At 53.8% G+C, this 17,292-nt stretch overlaps 8 protein-coding genes across 8 annotated transcripts; 5 read left to right on the top strand and 3 right to left on the bottom strand.

The window, feature by feature from the left end:
• Positions 1–5: 5 nt before the first annotated feature.
• Positions 6–1,091, bottom strand: Malapachy_2324 (wd40 repeat-like protein; the record flags this gene model as incomplete). Its single annotated transcript, XM_018136816.1, has 4 exons — positions 6–584; positions 611–724; positions 755–866; positions 898–1,091. 4 exons carry the CDS (start codon positions 1,089–1,091, stop codon positions 6–8), a joined length of 999 nt encoding a protein of 332 aa, XP_017992819.1.
• A 970-nt stretch (positions 1,092–2,061) lies between these two features.
• On the top strand, positions 2,062–4,257 carry Malapachy_2312 (mfs phosphate; the record flags this gene model as incomplete). Its single annotated transcript, XM_018136804.1, has 1 exon — positions 2,062–4,257. The coding sequence occupies one exon, from the start codon at positions 2,062–2,064 to the stop codon at positions 4,255–4,257; it is 2,196 nt and encodes a 731-aa protein (XP_017992908.1).
• A 410-nt stretch (positions 4,258–4,667) lies between these two features.
• On the top strand, positions 4,668–9,344 carry Malapachy_2310 (ca-transporting atpase; the record flags this gene model as incomplete). The annotated part of the gene is made up of 1 exon (XM_018136802.1): positions 4,668–9,344. The coding sequence occupies one exon, from the start codon at positions 4,668–4,670 to the stop codon at positions 9,342–9,344; it is 4,677 nt and encodes a 1,558-aa protein (XP_017992910.1).
• Positions 9,345–9,379: 35 nt separating this feature from the next.
• Positions 9,380–10,976, bottom strand: Malapachy_2353 (hypothetical protein; the record flags this gene model as incomplete). Its single annotated transcript, XM_018136845.1, has 3 exons — positions 9,380–10,064; positions 10,781–10,816; positions 10,855–10,976. The coding sequence occupies 3 exons, from the start codon at positions 10,974–10,976 to the stop codon at positions 9,380–9,382; spliced, it is 843 nt and encodes a 280-aa protein (XP_017992767.1).
• Positions 10,977–11,615: 639 nt separating this feature from the next.
• Malapachy_2333 (hypothetical protein) lies at positions 11,616–14,188 on the top strand (the record flags this gene model as incomplete). Its single annotated transcript, XM_018136825.1, has 4 exons — positions 11,616–11,817; positions 11,845–11,867; positions 11,895–13,172; positions 13,202–14,188. 4 exons carry the CDS (start codon positions 11,616–11,618, stop codon positions 14,186–14,188), a joined length of 2,490 nt encoding a protein of 829 aa, XP_017992836.1.
• Positions 14,189–14,193: 5 nt separating this feature from the next.
• Positions 14,194–15,900, bottom strand: Malapachy_2350 (transcription factor tfiiic complex subunit sfc6; the record flags this gene model as incomplete). The annotated part of the gene is made up of 4 exons (XM_018136842.1): positions 14,194–14,445; positions 14,473–15,329; positions 15,356–15,451; positions 15,477–15,900. 4 exons carry the CDS (start codon positions 15,898–15,900, stop codon positions 14,194–14,196), a joined length of 1,629 nt encoding a protein of 542 aa, XP_017992770.1.
• Positions 15,901–16,355: 455 nt separating this feature from the next.
• Malapachy_2345 (general amino acid permease) lies at positions 16,356–16,733 on the top strand (the record flags this gene model as incomplete). Its single annotated transcript, XM_018136837.1, has 2 exons — positions 16,356–16,672; positions 16,694–16,733. The coding sequence occupies 2 exons, from the start codon at positions 16,356–16,358 to the stop codon at positions 16,731–16,733; spliced, it is 357 nt and encodes a 118-aa protein (XP_017993295.1).
• A 108-nt stretch (positions 16,734–16,841) lies between these two features.
• On the top strand, positions 16,842–17,269 carry Malapachy_2321 (general amino acid permease agp2; the record flags this gene model as incomplete). Its single annotated transcript, XM_018136813.1, has 2 exons — positions 16,842–16,909; positions 16,939–17,269. The coding sequence occupies 2 exons, from the start codon at positions 16,842–16,844 to the stop codon at positions 17,267–17,269; spliced, it is 399 nt and encodes a 132-aa protein (XP_017992816.1).
• Positions 17,270–17,292: the final 23 nt, after the last annotated feature.

Genomic DNA, 17,292 nt, shown 5'->3' on the forward strand with positions numbered 1-17,292 from the left:
TTCATCTATACCATAGCTGGCCATACATGCGTCTCCATATCCCATGACGTGGTCGCGATCATACCAGGCTCGAACAATGACCATGCAATGCCCACCACAAATTCACGGTGGCCTGTGTACACCTGCCGTGGCTGATTCACCATCGGGACTTGCGCTGCGACGCCAGCTCCCTCTGTACTCCAGATCCGCGCTGTCATATCGTAACTCGCACTCGCTACGATATCAGGTTTGTGGGGTGACCATGCCACGCCACGAATGGCGTATTGATGCCCGACCATGACACATGTCTCTGGCACCATGCTCTCGCCTTGACCGCGCGCTTCCCATACCTTAATCGAGCGGTCTGTACCTCCTGTGGCTAGTGTCATAGGTCGATACTTGTTCCAGTCCAACGCAAGGACTTCACCACCGACCGACATCGTCGATACAGGTCGGCCCACCTGCCGCGTATCAAAGATATGGGCCGAGCCATCTGCCGATGCTGTAGCCAACAAGGTAGGGTTGTGGGGCGACCATGCACATTTGTATACACACGCACCATGCGCTTGAATGGTCTGGATCGATGCGGGTCGCTCTGGATGCCACTGTCTGTTAGACCCGTAGGACGTACAATTTTTACGAGACCGTCCCAGCTACTGCTGGCGAACAGATCCTTTTGTATATTATTCCAGTCCAATGAAAAGACTTCACGTCCATGTTCCGTCCAGTTGCGAATAGGGTGATCCTAGGGATAAGCCAAACTTTATATACATACGTTCAGAGAGGCATCCCACAACTTGATACTGCCATCACCACACGCTGACGCAATTTGGTTTTCATGGATTTCCGACCAGGCTATATCGAAGATGCCATCTTGTGTATCGTAACTGAACAATGTTAGTGGCACTGCCTACCCACATTTTTGTTTGTGCTGGCGTCGCACCAAACAAGTGCAATCGCCCATTGCCCACCAATCCATACTTGATCGTTAGCACACTGCCGGAACATACATTCGCCGAGCTTGCTACCGCTAGCCTATCGGGAAAAAAAGGGGACCATGCTACATTGTATCCCGCAAACCCTTGGGTAGGATACCGCTTGGCCGCCGCCATGGGGCCAGGTCTGTGCATGGCCATCGTCTCCACGTGGATCGCAAAGACTAGGAGCGCCGCCCATCTGAGTACTCCACTTTTGGAATGAGTCAGGGCGGAATTTACGCATTCCCCGCATTAAGAGGTCGCCACGTCAGGTCTCTTTAATGCCGTGGGCTCTATTCGTCATGTAGGCCAAAGCTCAAGTCACACGACTACGTGAACTACCGCCGAGCATATAGCCTATCCACACCAAACTCTTAGCATCGTTTTCATTCTATGGGCTTCAATTGGAATACTATCGCCCAGTCTTTCCCAAATGAACGACTCTCTTGTTCTCTAGCGAATGTACGCACGCATGTTTTGTTTCCCCCAGTGCACGTTTGTTTTGATGCAGACTCTCTTAAGACCCCCTTACTGTTTTCGTATATCGACTCAGCCCTACTTGGATGTCTTCAGGCCAATCGTACCACGCACATCAAACGAAATTTTCCTGTTTTTGTCTGACGTAAACACGACTGACTTTCATAGTCATCAATGCGTCCAAAATAAAGCCCAGCAGCCGATCGGGGAGTACGAGCCTCCACCCATTCGCAGGGAAAAATAAAACCAGTAAATAACCACGTACTTTGCACGTGTGTCCTGTAGCCAATAGATCTTCACGCATTCAGCTACGTCCATATCCATCTTTGGAAATGATGCACGTAATTCTAGCCGTGCGAAAGAGAAGCAATGATGAGAGGTCAACGTGCGCACTCTGTACTGCCCATTAGGTTGATTTGTAGATGTTATGAAGTGTGCTCTGTGCGTGGTCTAATGCGGCGTTCCCCCTGAGAGCAAAATATGCTTAGTATCTGGCGTTAGCACATGGGTGTGTGCTGCACGTTCTGCAAAGCAAGAAAGAAATATAAGACCGCGGGAACTATACGCCCGCCCCTCACCGACTAGTTCTTCCTGGGCTGCGTTGTGTGCCCTCAAGACCTTTGTCACCATGTCGGCTACCAACCAGGAGTTTGCTGACAACTACATTCACCATAACTCGGAGCCGCTTGGCCTTCGCCAGGCGCAGGCCGTAGACGCGGGCCACACTGCTCCCGTGCCGCAGCCTACCGCTGAGACTCCTCTTCCTACCGTGGGCTCGGAGCCTTCAGCTACCAACATGTCGGATGCTACTCGCTACGCTCCGGAGGCCACCGTCCCGACCCTCACTCACGGTCACGGTGTTACAAACATGCCTCACCATAACATGTCGCCTGAGGCTCAGAGCGCTTTCAACGAGATTCTCTTCCCTCGCGACTCGTACACTGAAAACGGCACTTACTGGGCTGACCTTCCGCTCGGCGAGAAGTTGCGCTTCATCAACAATCAGTCGAACGCCGAGGCTCGTCGTGAGCTCGGTGTGATTGGCCGTATGATCAAGAAGGACCCCTTAAGCGTCATCCGTGCTTACTTTGGCACCTACGTCATCAACGGTCTGGGTATGTTCGTCGAAGGTTACACTCTTTTCTCGGTCGGTAACTTGAAGCCCATGTTTGCTGCTACCGACCATGCCGGTCCGAACGGCAAAGGTACCCATACCAGTCAGTTCTACCGCTGCTGGAACAAGCCTGACCCGAAAAAGGGCGACACCTGGAAGCAGATTTGTGACAAGAACTGGCAGAACGCTATCGACTACCTCGAAATTGTTGGTATTATTTGCGGTCAGATTCTCGTCGGTATTGAGGGTGACTGGGTCGGCCGTAAGTTCGGTATGGTCCAGGACGCTCTTATCATGACGCTCGGCTCGGTTATGCTTACGGCTATGTGGGGTACTACCTTCAACGGCTGGGTCATTTGCTACGCTTGGTCGCTTTTCATCTATGGTCTTGGTGTCGGTGGTGAATACCCGATGACTTCGACTCGTGCTATGGAGTCTCACAGCAACCGTTACTCTGTGACGACTGGTGACCGTATGCACCGTGGCCGTAACGTGCTTCTTGCTTTCTTGATGCAGGGTTGGGGTCAGTTCGTTAACCAGACATTGCTGATTCTTTTGCTTTTGATCTTCAACAACTCGCTGAACACACCGATCAAGCCGGCTGCTGCCCAGTACACGTTCCGTGTGTCGTTTGGTATTATTGCTGGTGTGACTCTCTTCCTTGCCTACTACCGTTACTACAAGATCACCTACTCTGAGAGTGCTCTGCGCGACGCGAAGGAGCGTCTCAACACTTCTGGTTACGACTTGAAGTCGCTGAAGTTGGCTATGGGTCACTATTGGCATCGTCTACTTGCTTCGACGTCCGGCTGGTTCTTCAACGACTTTTTCTTCTACGGTAACAAGATTTTCTCGGGTGTGTTCATCAAGCTGATTACCGGCCCAGGGGGCACTTTCAGCACTACGTGGCTGTACAACCTGATCAACGTCGGTGTTCAGCTTCCGGGTTACTACATGGCTGCCCTTCTTGTCGACCACAAGCTGTACGGTCGTAAGTGGATGCAGGGTATCTCGTTCGCTGCTACCTTTGCTCTTTTCTGCGCTGCTGCTTTCTCGTACCACACTCTTACTACCACTGGTCCGGGTAACCTGAAGGTGTTCCAGTTCATCTTCTTCTTCTCGTCGTTTTGGAACCAGTTCGGTTACAACTCTACCACTTTCCTCGTTGCTGCTGAGATTTTCCCGGCTTCGATTCGTGCTACTTGCCACGGTTTCTCGGCTGCCTGGGGTAAGCTTGGTGCCTTGGTCCCAACCATTATTTACAACTATATCGACAACCAGACGAAGTTCTACGTTGTTACTTGGTTCGGTCTGGCTGGTATTATTGTCACTTTCGTGTTCCTGCCCGACACCACTGGTCTTGACCTGCGTGAGCAGGAGCGCTACTGGGAATACGTCATGAGCGGTCGTCCTGAGGACTACCACGGTGTGGCTGTTCACCCGCGTCACCTGTCGCTCTGGGAGCGTCTTGTGCTCAAGCGGCACTTGGCCTACAACCCGCAGCTCGACGCTCAGCAGAAGACTGAGGAGTTCCACCAGGTGTACAACAGCACCATGGCAATTGAGAGCCACGCTGACCACGACCTCACGATGGAGCAGCGTGACTTCCTGGAAAGCGAGTTCGGTAACAAGTACGTCAAGGACGTCAAGATGAACCGCCCGAACCAGATTTACTCTTCGAAGCTCGAGTCGCTTGAGAAGCAGTTGTAAATGACCATCCACACTTACTTTTTCTTGCACATGTCATATGGACTGTTAATGTATGGTGCTTCTGACTCGATAAGTGGTGGTGATTTTACCTTTGTTGACTTTGTCCAGTCTTGAGCACAATGCAACAGTAATAATAATTTATGTCTTTCCTTATGGTTTGGCATTCCCACGTTGTTAATGATCGACATAGACTGTCGATATGGGACATAGTACTCCTTACTATTGCACTTGTAATGGTTTATTTGCTTAATTGGTTTAATTCTTATTTCCTAGCAATGATTGCGCAACGAGCTGCGTTGGTTATAGTGAGCGTGCGGAGGGGCGGCTAAGGATTGCGCACGTGGCACTTTTTTGTTGCGGACGACGGCTACCGTGAACGCCGAGCTTTGGTTGTCGACGTCCGACGCAGTATGCCATCGAGTCAACGGCCTCGGCAGGAGTCCCTGCCGGACTTGGCAGATGAGCAGTATCAGGCGCCGTTTAGTATGGCACCTATCCGGGCGCAGGACGAACATGGTGACACTGGGTCTGTCTTTGCACCGTCCTCGGTCGCTTCCTCGTTTTTTGACGAGCGTGAATTGCGCGAAGCCGAAGCCTGGGTCCGTGAAGGTCATCGGCCAGGTGAAGACGATGAAGAAGAAGCATACGTAAGCACTCAACCTAAAGGGCGCCGACGTCGCGATAGTCAGGTCGGCAGCTATGACGATCACAATACAATTTTCGATGGTCCGTCGGCAGAATTTGTGCCCAGCTCTGTGACGAGTATGCATCATGTTATGTCGCGTCCCAGCTTTCAATCGTATTCGAAGCGACGTCATCATCATCATACTCGTGCCTCACGCAGTGGCCGTGCAGGCAGCTCTGTTCGTTCGCGAGGCCTCTCATCTCGTGATCATTCTCCTTCCAGCCAGCATACGCACGAATCAGGCGTGTCGCATGCAGCTAGCGTAATTAGCTACCGCAAGCGCGATTTCCCTGGTATGCGACACCGTGGCAGTGAGGATGTGCTGGATGATGGTACTGGAGCCTCGTCCAGTCTCATTGGTTCCCTCTTTGCCTCATTTCGAGGTGAGCGTGAGGATGGCGTGCACTTGGACGATGAAAGCCGCGCAGAGTGGTCAGAGCAAGTGTCTGACCTGCTAGACGATGAGGAAGAGTACATGGATGATGACGATGACGTTGATCTTCTCGACGAAGCTAGTGATCATTCGAGCTTTAGCAGCCGGCAACAAGGATCGCCTTCGCGTAGCATGATCCCTAATGTCTTTGGCGAGCCAGATGCCTTCTATGATCCACGGTACGAGGCTAGAGAGGACGGTACAGACATGCCCTTCGACGATCCCGCCATGGGCGCCAAACCGGTGCATCTCAAAGATTATCCAGACGCTGCGCAGCAGCTATTGACTGTTGGCGCTCCTTCCACAGAGCCGCCGCCTGCTGCTACAGACCCTCTTTCGGACGAGGCGCAAAAAAGTAGTGTCTGGCTTGATAAGACCTGCCGCAAGAAACAACAGATCTACCTGGTTGACGAAGATACGTTGATCCGTATCTCGGGCTATCGAACACGCTCGGATCGTTACTGGCTTTATATGTTGGCTTGTATTCTCACTCTAGGCGCGTTTGGCCTTTTCTCCTTGTGGTTCCCACGCTGGCGTCTACAGCATGTTCTGGAAGAAGCCGAGTTTAGCGAGGCTGAATTTGTTGTGGTGGAAAACCAGTGGGGCGATCTGAGTCAGGAACCATTTATCAGTGTGCCTTTCGCTCGACCGCTCAAGTCTGTCTTCCCTGCCACCTCGCGTGATCCACCATGCACGCATGCAGAAGCCCAGGCGATGCTCCAGGACGACTATGAGCCCCCTGCAGCTAGTGGCACGGAGGAGATCGTGGATCTCATTATGTTTGAGTACCGCTACACACGTTTCCTGTTGCATCCGCCTACAGGCCGGTTCCGCACTATCAAAGATTGGCGTGATGCTTCTTGGACGTCGCCTGAAGCATTGCGACCTGGCATCACGGACGATTTGCAACGTGAGCGTCACATCTTTTTCGGCCCCAATATCATTGAGATTGCTGGCAAGTCAACCATGGAGCTGCTTGTCGGTGAGGTATTGCATCCCTTCTACATTTTCCAGATTGTGTCGATCGCGCTGTGGAGTTTGGATGACTACTACTACTATGCGTTTTGTATCGCTGCCATCTCTGTAGGCAGCATTGCCTCGACTCTAATTGAGACCAAGAAGACCATTGCACGTATGCGTGAGATGAATCGCTTTGTGTGTATGGTGCGTGTACTTCGTGATGGCGCCTGGGTGGAGATGGATAGCAGTGCTCTTGTGCCTGGCGATGTATATGATGCCTCTGATCCCTCGCTGGCCGTGCTGCCGGCGGACAGTGTTTTGCTCTCAGGTGATGCCATTGTGAACGAAAGCATGCTGACGGGTGAAAGTGTACCGATCAGTAAGCAGCCGGTCTCAGTGCAGGCCATGGAGACGTTGCAAACCACGCGTTCCGATTTGGCGACGCACTTGGCCAAGCATTTCCTCTTTGCCGGGACCAAGGTTATCCGAATTCGCCCCGTGCTTAGCAGTACAGGTTCCAACGACGACTTGTCTGCTAAGGCCATGGTTATTCGCACTGGCTTCCATACGACGAAAGGCTCCCTGGTACGTGGTATGTTGTTCCCGAAACCTATGGGCTTCAAGTTCTATCGCGACTCGTTCCGTTTCATTGGGTTCCTGGCAGGTATTGCCATGATTGGGCTGTGTTTCAATGCCATCAACTTTGTGCAGCTGGGCATTGCGTGGAGTACTTTAATTATTCGTGTCCTGGATTTGGTCACTGTCGTTGTACCACCTGCCTTGCCAGCCACAATGAGCATTGGTACTGCCTTTGCTATTGTACGCCTGCGAAAAATGGGTGTGTTCTGCATTTCGCCCACGCGCGTGAATATGGGCGGCAAAGTCAATGTCGTTTGCTTCGACAAGACGGGCACATTGACCGAGGATGGACTCGATGTGCTGGGCGCACGTACCATTGATGCACAGACGATGCAGTTCCGTGAACTGCATCCTACATGCGATGAACTTCCAGCTACGTCGGGCGAGGACGAGGAGCTGGCTCTTTTGCATGCGCTTGCCACGTGCCATGGGCTGAAAGTGGTGGATGGCGAAGTGATTGGTGACCCGTTGGACGTGAAAATGTTCGAGTTCACTAACTGGACCATTGATGAGGGTGAGACACCAGACCCAGCCTCGCTAGCGAAGGGACCGGAGCGTCCACCAGCACTAGTGCAGACCGTTGTGCGACCGCGTGGTAGTGCCGCGTTCCACACGGAAGATGCTATGCAATCGCAGCCCGTCTCATCGTCTCTTCTGGAAATTGGTGTGATTCGTACTTTCGAGTTCATTTCGGCTTTACGGCGCATGAGCGTGATTGTCAAGCAGTTGCATGCATCCTCCATGCAGGTCTTTGTCAAAGGTGCTCCTGAGGCGCTGGTCGATATCTGCCGACGCGACACACTGCCGGGTGACTTTGAGGATTTGCTCTCGTACTACACGCAGCACGGATACCGTGTGATTGCTTGCGCAGGCAAGACGATGCCAGGTCTTAGTTGGGTCGAGGCACAGCGGATGTCGCGTGAGCGCGCTGAAAGCGATCTCACGTTCCTAGGTCTGATTGTCTTTGAAAACAAGCTCAAGCCTGGCTCAACACCTGCCATCACGACATTGCGAAATGCTCATATTGGCTGTAAGATGGTCACTGGTGACAACCCACGCACCGCCGTGAGTGTAGCGCGGGAGTGTGGCATTTTAGGTCCTTCTACGACTGTGTTTTTGGCGTCTTTCGTGCAGGGCTCGCCAGAGCAGCCCAATGATGTTGTCCTCTCCTGGACTAGCACGGACGATGAAACGGTCAAGCTAAACCCAGACACGCTCAAGCCGATTGATCCTGATCCTTTCCGCATTGATCTTGGCGAGCACCATGTGCTTGAATACGAACTTGTGATCACCGGCGACGTTTTCCGATGGATGACAGACTACGCCCCGATTGAGCTTGTGCGACGAATGCTGATCAAAGGCACCATCTTTGCTCGCATGTCACCGGATGAAAAGCACGACTTGGTCGACCGATTGCAAGAGTTGGGCTACACTGTCGGTATGTGTGGCGATGGTGCGAACGATTGCGGTGCGCTCAAGGCGGCCGATATTGGCATTTCCCTTTCCGAGGCGGAGGCCTCTGTGGCAGCGCCCTTCACATCGACACGCCCTGATATTTCATGCGTGATTGAAGTGATCAAAGAAGGTCGTGCTGCATTGGTTACTAGTTTCAGCTGTTTCAAGTACATGGCTCTGTACAGCTTGATTCAGTTTACTAGTATCACGATCTTGTACAATCTCGCAAGTTCGCTGGGTGATTTCCAGTTCTTGTACATTGATCTGTTTATCATCTTACCTGTGGCCGTGGCCATGGCACGTACCCAGCCATATCCGACGCTGCATACGAAGCGCCCTACGGCCAATTTGGTATCGAAAAAGGTGCTTCTATCTATGATCGGCCAGGTGGTTATCTGCTCACTTACGCAGGCCTTTACATTCTTTCTGACGCGGCGCCAAGAATGGTACGAAGCGCCTGAACTCAACATTGACGAACTGAACGTTGTCAACGCAGAAAACTCGGCTTTGTTCCTGGTATCGTCCTTCCAATACATCACTGTTGCCGCTGTGTTTAGTGTTGGTCCGCCCTTCCGCCAGCCGATCTACACTAATCCCATGTTGCTTGCATCTCTCACTAGCCTAGGGTGTCTCTCTACTTACTTCCTCTTTGTTCGTCAAGGTTTCTTCTTTGATTTACTGGGGCTAGTGGAATTCCCACCAGCCTTCCACTGGAAACTGTTCGCTGTGGTACTTGTGAATACGACGGCTTGTTTCGTCTTTGAGTCGTACCTCATGTCGCCCACGTTGCACTGTGTCAAGTTTGTTCAACGAGTCCTTTTCCATCGTGGGCGACGTCATGACAAAATTCGCACGCATAACCAGAAGGCCTACAAGGCTATTCTTCGGTCCCTCAATGATCCCACAGAAGCTTGATATACAAATACATTAATTAGTTAGGAATGCCTACGTCATACGGATGTACTGTCGGTTCGTCGTCGTTTCGCGTCCACTTCCCATGACTGGTCATGCTGGACATGCCGCAGAGCTGCCCACTGAGAAAGATCAGCTACATGCACTTGCAAAGCTTGTGATAGCGCTGTCAAGAAGCGACGTGCTGGGTGGGTATCTTCTGTATCTTCGGTCACAAGCGGCCGCAGAGGGGGGAACACTTGATGCAGTTCCAAATCGCCTACCACTCCTCGTGACTGCGATCGACTGAAGGAAGAGCGAGTCACTGGCTCACTTGCTTCCGCTTCTACGTCCAAAATCTTTTTCAGACGGATATCAGCTTCATGTAATGTCGTCAATGCATCCAATGCCAATTGTTTCAGTGCCTGCGTCGTTTCCACCAAAGCAGCATTACGCTTATCAGCTTCCTCGCATTGCTGCTCTTCCACACTTTGTGTTTCTGCAGGACGCTCCTGTGCCACAAAGGAAGGGCTTGCGATACGGATGTCAGGGACGAGTGCCTTCAAGTTCGATTGCGTGAGAGACGCCATCCGCTCCTTCAGCCGTTCAGCTCGGCGATCAGTAGCAGCGCGATGCTGCGTAGCTGCCAGTTTCACTTGCTGCAACTGCTTGCGTGAAAGCTGAATCTGCTCTTTTGCCCGTTTATGTGCCGCCTGTTCTTCTGCAAGCATCGTTTGGGTACGTCTATACAGCGTTAGTACTCATGTATTACGCACTCTAGTTGAGATTGGATCGTATGCAATTTGGTCTCTGTACTAGTCACGGCGGTTTTTCCCTGTTTCATGTTCCGCTTCATTCGCTCTATTTCATGTTCCAGTTCGCGATTGCGCGCTAGTAGCTGTTCCCGAACGTGCACCTCTTCGTCTTGTTCTGCTAGGAGTTCTTGCAATACTTTTACCACCACATTCTTATTTCTTTCACTCAATCCATCCAGTGATATTGGTGACTTGTGGTATCCACGCATATGAAGCTTCTCTCGTATCTCCTCAAATGTCAAAGGCCCATGTTCGTCGACCATTATGTTGTTCCAACTGTGTTGCGCGTGCTCGCCAAGAAGCGCAATACAACAACCACGCGTGTGTTGTGGTGCACGTGGAGATATTTTCAGTCTACCAGAAATAGTAACTATGTGATTTGAACAGTGTGTTTTTGCCCGTATGGCGCAGTGGTTAACGCACTCCACTTGTATTGTGGACTCTGGTACATGGAGAGATCCCTCGTTCGACTCGGGGTGCGGGCACGTCTTTTTTTCAGCTGTAGTTTTGTATCGTTTGTCTATGTACTGTACTTATACATCATACAAGTCTCGAGCCACCCTTTTTGTCACAGTATAATGCTACATATTCTGGTATACTTCGTCAGGTATTTTTAATCTAGTGTCAATGCCTTCTCACACGTACCCATAGTATAAGGCGCTCTCGCGTGGTACTTGCCAACTGCTCAGTCAGACATTTTCTCTTCATGCTGCACGTACGTTCCTGAACCCGCATCCCATTGTGGCCCGCGCTGCTCGCGGGCCCACGTCAGAAGACTATTCCATGATGCTGCATCCTTCTCAATATCCGCCCATGCAGGACTAGACGCAGTACCAAGCATATTAGTATCTTCTTTCTGGATGGACTCCGTGTTTGGAGTACCGCCTATTATTGTATCCCCCCTTGTGGCAGAAGAGGACGTCGGTATGGTAGTCAACGAAAGTTGGGAGGGGGCATCGGCGCTGGGTTGGGAAAATGTAGGCGTTGACGTTTCTTGGCCGATTGTGCGAGAGGATGTAGATGGTGAATGTTGCCCCATGCGCACATCTTCCTTCCACACTATACGTGGCATGGCGGTGAGCACGTCGTCGCCGCGCTACGCTTGGACGAGCCAAGGCGCTCTGCTATGGCGGAGCGCAATCACGTGCACGTCACTCCACTCGCGTCGCGCGCGTTTGTTGCTGCATGGAGGCATCGACGTTGGGGCCTGGACCACACTCTTTCGTTGACTGTTGCATGGCGACGATAGGACGTGAAAATGGACTTTCCTTTTGATCTATCTTCTAGGATAGAAAATAGGATCGACCATGAGCTGTTTGACGATGAGTCTGAAGACCTCTCTTTACCTGGCTTTCATGGTCGAGCGTCACTCAGTCAGTCTCTGTCGCAGGCCACAGCGCTCGATTCACCGGATCGATCGGAAGGCAATGTAACGCGAACAGTTCGCCGGGGAGAGACAGGTGCAAAGATGTCTCCTCATATGAAAACGTCAGAGCCTGCATCCCAGTCGCCCCTACCGCACGAAACATCTGCTGTCGATCTCCATGCCTTAGATGAGCGCCTCTTGGACGATTCGGATTCGCTGCAGATTTCATTTCAGCGATCTCACGCTTCTGATCTCTCTTCTGTCCTTACAGGAGAAGCTAGTGACTTGAGTGATGACGCACAATTTATGGCCGAAGGTGCGTCTCTGACCACTATATCAACAGAGCCACCGACTTCTTTGTCAAGTGTACGTCGCCGTTGTGCTTACGCGCAGAACCATTCAACCTCGCTCGATGCTATACCTGACTCACCATCTACTTCAAGAGCTAGGAGTGTCTCTCCGTCTTCTGTGAAGAACGACATGTCGACACACACGTCGCGCGAGGGATCGAGGATACTCTCTCCTATTCCTTCCAATACGAAGAAGGACGGCACGGTATCGAGCCAAACGTCCATTGCATCTTCTTCGATTGCTTCGTATGGGCTAGCTCGTCCATCGTCCAGCCATGATATGGCCGGTACACCTGCAACGTCACATATGTCGCCCGAGATGGACAAAGACACGTTGGCCCAGGCAGGCGCCACATTACCGCCGCCAACGCCACCAACACAGTCCCATCCAACGTCAGATCCCTATGTATCCGCGACAACGCCGCTTCATCCACCTGTGCCTGGCCGCACAGCGTTCCATGCAGCTATGACGCACGATACTCGCTCGGTGGATTTCACCAACGAAGGGCTGTCTGCGCTTTCGACTCATGCAGAGCTAAGTCATGGTGCTCCTACGACATGGTCTCGCATCTTAGCCAACGCGCCTGAGCCTGATACCAGTCCTGCGTCTAAAACGAACGATGTCTCCATTGCGCCTTTACTAGCCTCTGCGTCGTCGGAACAGAGTGGCGAGAAAGATTTCGTGGCGCCCCATGCCCATGTGGACCCTCACCGTCTTGTGATGTACCAACACAAAATCAATGAGCGGCTTACTCGCGAGAATGAGCTGCTCAAGGCCGAGTGTGACGCACTGATCCAACTCCTCCAGAAGCACCAAGTGCCCCTGGATGGCTCAGACGAGGCTAGTCCAGCCTCCTCAGCACAGACGGCAGAAATGGAGACGCTTCGTCGGCGCAATGCCGAGCTGGAGGCCATGGTTCAATCGCAGCCACAGGCTCTTGAGGCGAGGAAGGCGTCCGTGTCACACGACGCGACGGCGTTGCAGCATACGACAGATACCCTACAGGATCAACATGATCAAATTCTTACGCACGTTGAAGCCACGATGACGCAGCCCACGGAAGAGGAGCTGCGTGGCTGTATAGAACAGCTGACATCGGCGCTGCAAGAAGCACATGGTCTCATCAACACACTTCGAGAGCAGCCGTCGCTTTCGTCGTCGGTCTCGACCGCCAGTGCGTCCGTCAGCACATCACGGCCTATACCGATCGATGCGTCATCCTGGCGTCATTCCACGCCCAGCCGCGTGCCTGCGATGGATGCCTTACGTCGCTCCGTGGCCGCGTTGTCCGTCACCGACGATGCAGGCCTTGTTATGTCGGTATGTATGATCCACTACTCACCCGTCAGGACTTGGGCGCCTTGCAGGAGACGGTGCGTACGCTCACGCACGACTTGCAAGCTACGCAGGCCAAGCTACAGGAAGCTTTGGCCTATACGACGGAAGCAAATGCCAGCAAACTGCGCATCGAAGCACGGCTGGCTACCACGGCGGATGAACTGGCTGACGCAGAAGCGCGCTTGCACGACCGTTCGCAGCAGCTGCAGATGTTGCGGGAGCAGCGCTCTGATACGACGCTGACCAAAGTGACCATGGCCCGCCTTGAATCGGCCCTGCAAGAGGCTCAGCGTGAGGTATCTACTGCGCGTGCGCAGCATGAGCAGGCCGAGCACCAACAAGCGATCCTGGCTGAGCAGCTGCAGCGGGCTGAGACGCGCTTTGTCCAGGCCCAGCAAGCAGCCGACGAAGCACGGGAGGCTCGCGTCGTATGCGAGGCCCATATGGACGACCAACTTACGCAGCTGCAATCGCTACGACGTGTGCTCGCAGATCAGAACGCCGAGTTAGGCCAGCTGCGGGGCGAAAAGGATCACTTGTGGATCGAGCGACGCCAGATTCTGGAGCAACTGCGCGTGTTTGAGCAGCATTTGCGCGACGTACGTGCCGAAACGGATCGGTACGGCTCGGAACTGCACGCGCTCCAGCGCGAGAAGGCGCAATGGTCACGCGAGCGATCGTCGAGCCCAGCACAGGAGCAGATGGTCCGCGAGCACGTTGCCCAGGCCATTCGTGCGCTGGCGCCGCGCTGGCAGGCGGAGCGTGAGCGAGTCCAAGCGCTTCTTTTCCAAAAGGCGTACTTGGTGCATGCCCTGGACGCGCAGGAATGGCTGTATGAGCGGCTGTGTACACGACTGCATGCATGGGCTCCTGCGTTGGACTCGTTCCGTGGCCGTGCGTATCCGCGGCCGACACCTCGTCGGTGGCGCGTAGCGCTGGCCGCCGTGCACTTTGCTGTGCGTCTTCAAAAGGCACGCGAGCGTATGTACAGTACATAGATTCGTTAGCTACGCTGCTCGACCCACTCTACACGCACGATGCCGTGCGCAGATCCACTGGCCAGGAGCAACGCCCGCCCGGCATTGGGGCTCCATGCTACGCTGGTGATGCACACAGAGGGATCCCAACGATCGACGTGCCACAACGTCGACTTTTTCGCGGCGGACGAGGGCAAGAGACCTTCGGGCATGTAGCCATGCCGCATCACATACGTAGCGGGCGCCTCGTGCACCAATCGGAATCGCGGCAGCATAAACTAGACGTGAGTATGGCGACGACGTACCCTACTCCCTTCGTCCACCGCCTTGCGTTTGGCCATGGACAAGGCCTGACTCACTTTGACACTCCCATCCGCCGATCCTGTAGCCAGGTACGGATGAAACGACGAGGCGGCCATGCACATGACACGCCCATAATGGAACCCTAGCGCATGATGGTGCCCAATATCATGCACACGCAACGACGTACTTCCAAACTGCCCGTCGCCCATATCAAGAGCCCATGCGCCGCACCATGGCATCCATGTGGTAGCGTACCTAGGCTCACGACTGTGCGCTAGCCGAAGCGCTGCATAGGGCTCATACAGATCCGTGACGTACTCTGACCCATCCCAGCCCACAGAGAAGAGAATATGTGGCCGGGCCGACGGCTCATCCACCGACGGCAAGGCTTGCCAACTCACCGCACTAATGACAGTGTCGTGCACCAGCGCATCAAAGAGCGGCTGTGTGGATACGTCCAGATCCCATACAGCCAAGTGGCCATTCGTACACCCGGCCGCCAGACGTGCTGGGCCGCCCCAGGCAAGACTGCAGCATGATGTGGTGGGGACGTGCAGTGTCATGCTGGGATGCAATGCCATGGACGCCGCTTCGAATGTGGCCGGCACATCAACGACGTACAAGGGCCCTTGCATCGTCGCTATCGCTAGCGTGCCTAGCGTGCCTGGCTGCGGCGGCCCGGGCCGCCATGCGATTCGTAGCGGTGTCGCGTCGGGCAGGTGCAGCGAGCACGCTAAACTCATGGACTGCGTCGCTGGTGTGCATGACCATAGCTGCAGCATGCCCCGTGGCGCTGATGAGCCTTCGACAGGCGCGTGCGCATTGCGCTCATTCGCACAGGCCACCATCAGCCATTCATCTGCGGTGAGAAACGCCTGGACATACCATGCTCCACATCCGGCTGCGGTGCCCATGCCACATCGTAGACGTGCCCGCCCGTATCGAGAAGATGGATCTTTCGCTGTGCATCCACAGGATCGGCTACCGTGAGCTGACTCATACGTACCTAGTGATACGGCCTCGTACGGCTGCCATGCCACGGCGTGCATTCCCGCGTGCGTCTCCACAGAGAGGGCGAGCGGCGTGGACGAAGTGGTCGGTCGTGCTGTAGGGGTATACGTACATGGCGCCTGCCATACTACGCTTGGTGGCTCCCATCCCACTTGCATGAGGTGGGTACGGCTTGGATACTGCAGCGATGCGCTTATCTCGGCCAACGCACTCCGGCACGCCGCCTCGCCCGCGTCGGCCTTCTCTGCCATGCGAGCTCGGCCAGGCTGAGGCCATGGCGTCGACTCGACGCCATAAACGGGAATCGAATGCTGCTGAAGCAAAGTAGCTACGTCGCCGCCCTGGCGTGCTTTGCCGCGGACGCGTCGCGGCGCTGCTGACGCCGCATCGTCACTGGCCTCGCGCTTCACGCGGCCCATGATGCGTGTAGGACAGCAACATGTGGAGGTCGCCGTTGGAGACTGACGTTCGAGGCACAAAACGAAGCTGCAAAGTTCCACGCCACGATGTACCTGGGCGCAGTGGGGCGTACTAGCTAGAGCCCATGGATCCGTCACATCGTGCACTACATCGATCGGTGCGCGGGGCTCTACCTCGGTAGTGTCAAAGTTTCGGACCAGCGACGAAAGCAGCGTCGTAAGTTGGACCTGCGCTACGTGCGGACAGCAAGACCCAGACGCCACAACATACGCTGAACGCACGCCAAGTCGCTATTTTTGCAATAGCAGGGAGTATTGGAACGAATCAACGTACCATGTCACTTACCGAAGATCTTTATCAATACCAGCCAAGGCCTGATCCAAGGCGGTCCCGCGTCGCTCATTATCGGCTACTTGGCAGCTTTATCTTTTGTGTGAGCTTGTGCTTAAGTGAAATGGTCTCCTTTTTACCGATTCGCGGCTCGGTTCATCGGTTTGTGGGTGCGTTTGATGATCCGGCGCTGGGCGCCGCAAGCTCGTTCAATTACTGGCTGTTGGCGGTCACGTTCCTATGCTTGGAAACCAATGCACTTACATCGGTGCTGCTATTCTGGGTGGATGAGTCCCATGTCGCGATGCTCAACATCCTGATCCCATGCTTGTGCCTGTTCCTCTACTTTGTGCTCAACATATGGGATGCCCGCCGGTTCGGTGAGGCTGAGTATTGGGTCGGATTGCTGACGATCATTACCGCGGTAGGTCTGCTGGTTATGTCTGTATTTCTCATATGCAGTGCCAATCCTCATGGCGACTCATTTGGGTTTCGCTATTGAGTCCACCCAGGGCCGATGCGCGAGTACTGTATGCAAGGCAGTGAAGACCGGTTTTTGGGCGTCGTTGCATAGATCGTCAATGCGGCATGGACGTACCAGGGACCTGATATGGTGTCCATTGTTGCTGGCGAGACCAACAATCCACGCAAACTTATCCCGAAAGCCTTCAAAACAGTGTATGTGCGCTTGGCTGTGCTCTTGTAAGTTCTGCGATTGCTGTGGGCTTCCTTGTACTGCGCAACGATCCTGCACTGGTCGAAGCAATTGAATCGTCTCTCTCCGGCGCCTCACGAACGGCCTGGGTGCGTGCGATGAACCGACTTGACATTCCCGTATTGCCTCACATTGTCAACGCTGTGACTGTGAACAGCATTTTCTCGGCTGGCAATGCCTTTGTATTTGCTAGAGCACGCTTGCTGCAAGCTATGGCGCTGGAAGGTATGCTGTGTAAAGTGTTTGCCATGACCGATCGCCACAAAACCTCGTATATCTCTTTTAAAGTTACCACAGCCATTGATTTGCTATCGTTTTTATAAGTCTCTTCTGGCTCCGGTCAAGG

Source organism: Malassezia pachydermatis (assembly GCF_001278385.1).
Source record: "Malassezia pachydermatis strain CBS 1879 chromosome Unknown scaffold2, whole genome shotgun sequence".
Classification (NCBI taxonomy): Eukaryota; Fungi; Basidiomycota; class Malasseziomycetes; order Malasseziales; family Malasseziaceae; genus Malassezia; species Malassezia pachydermatis.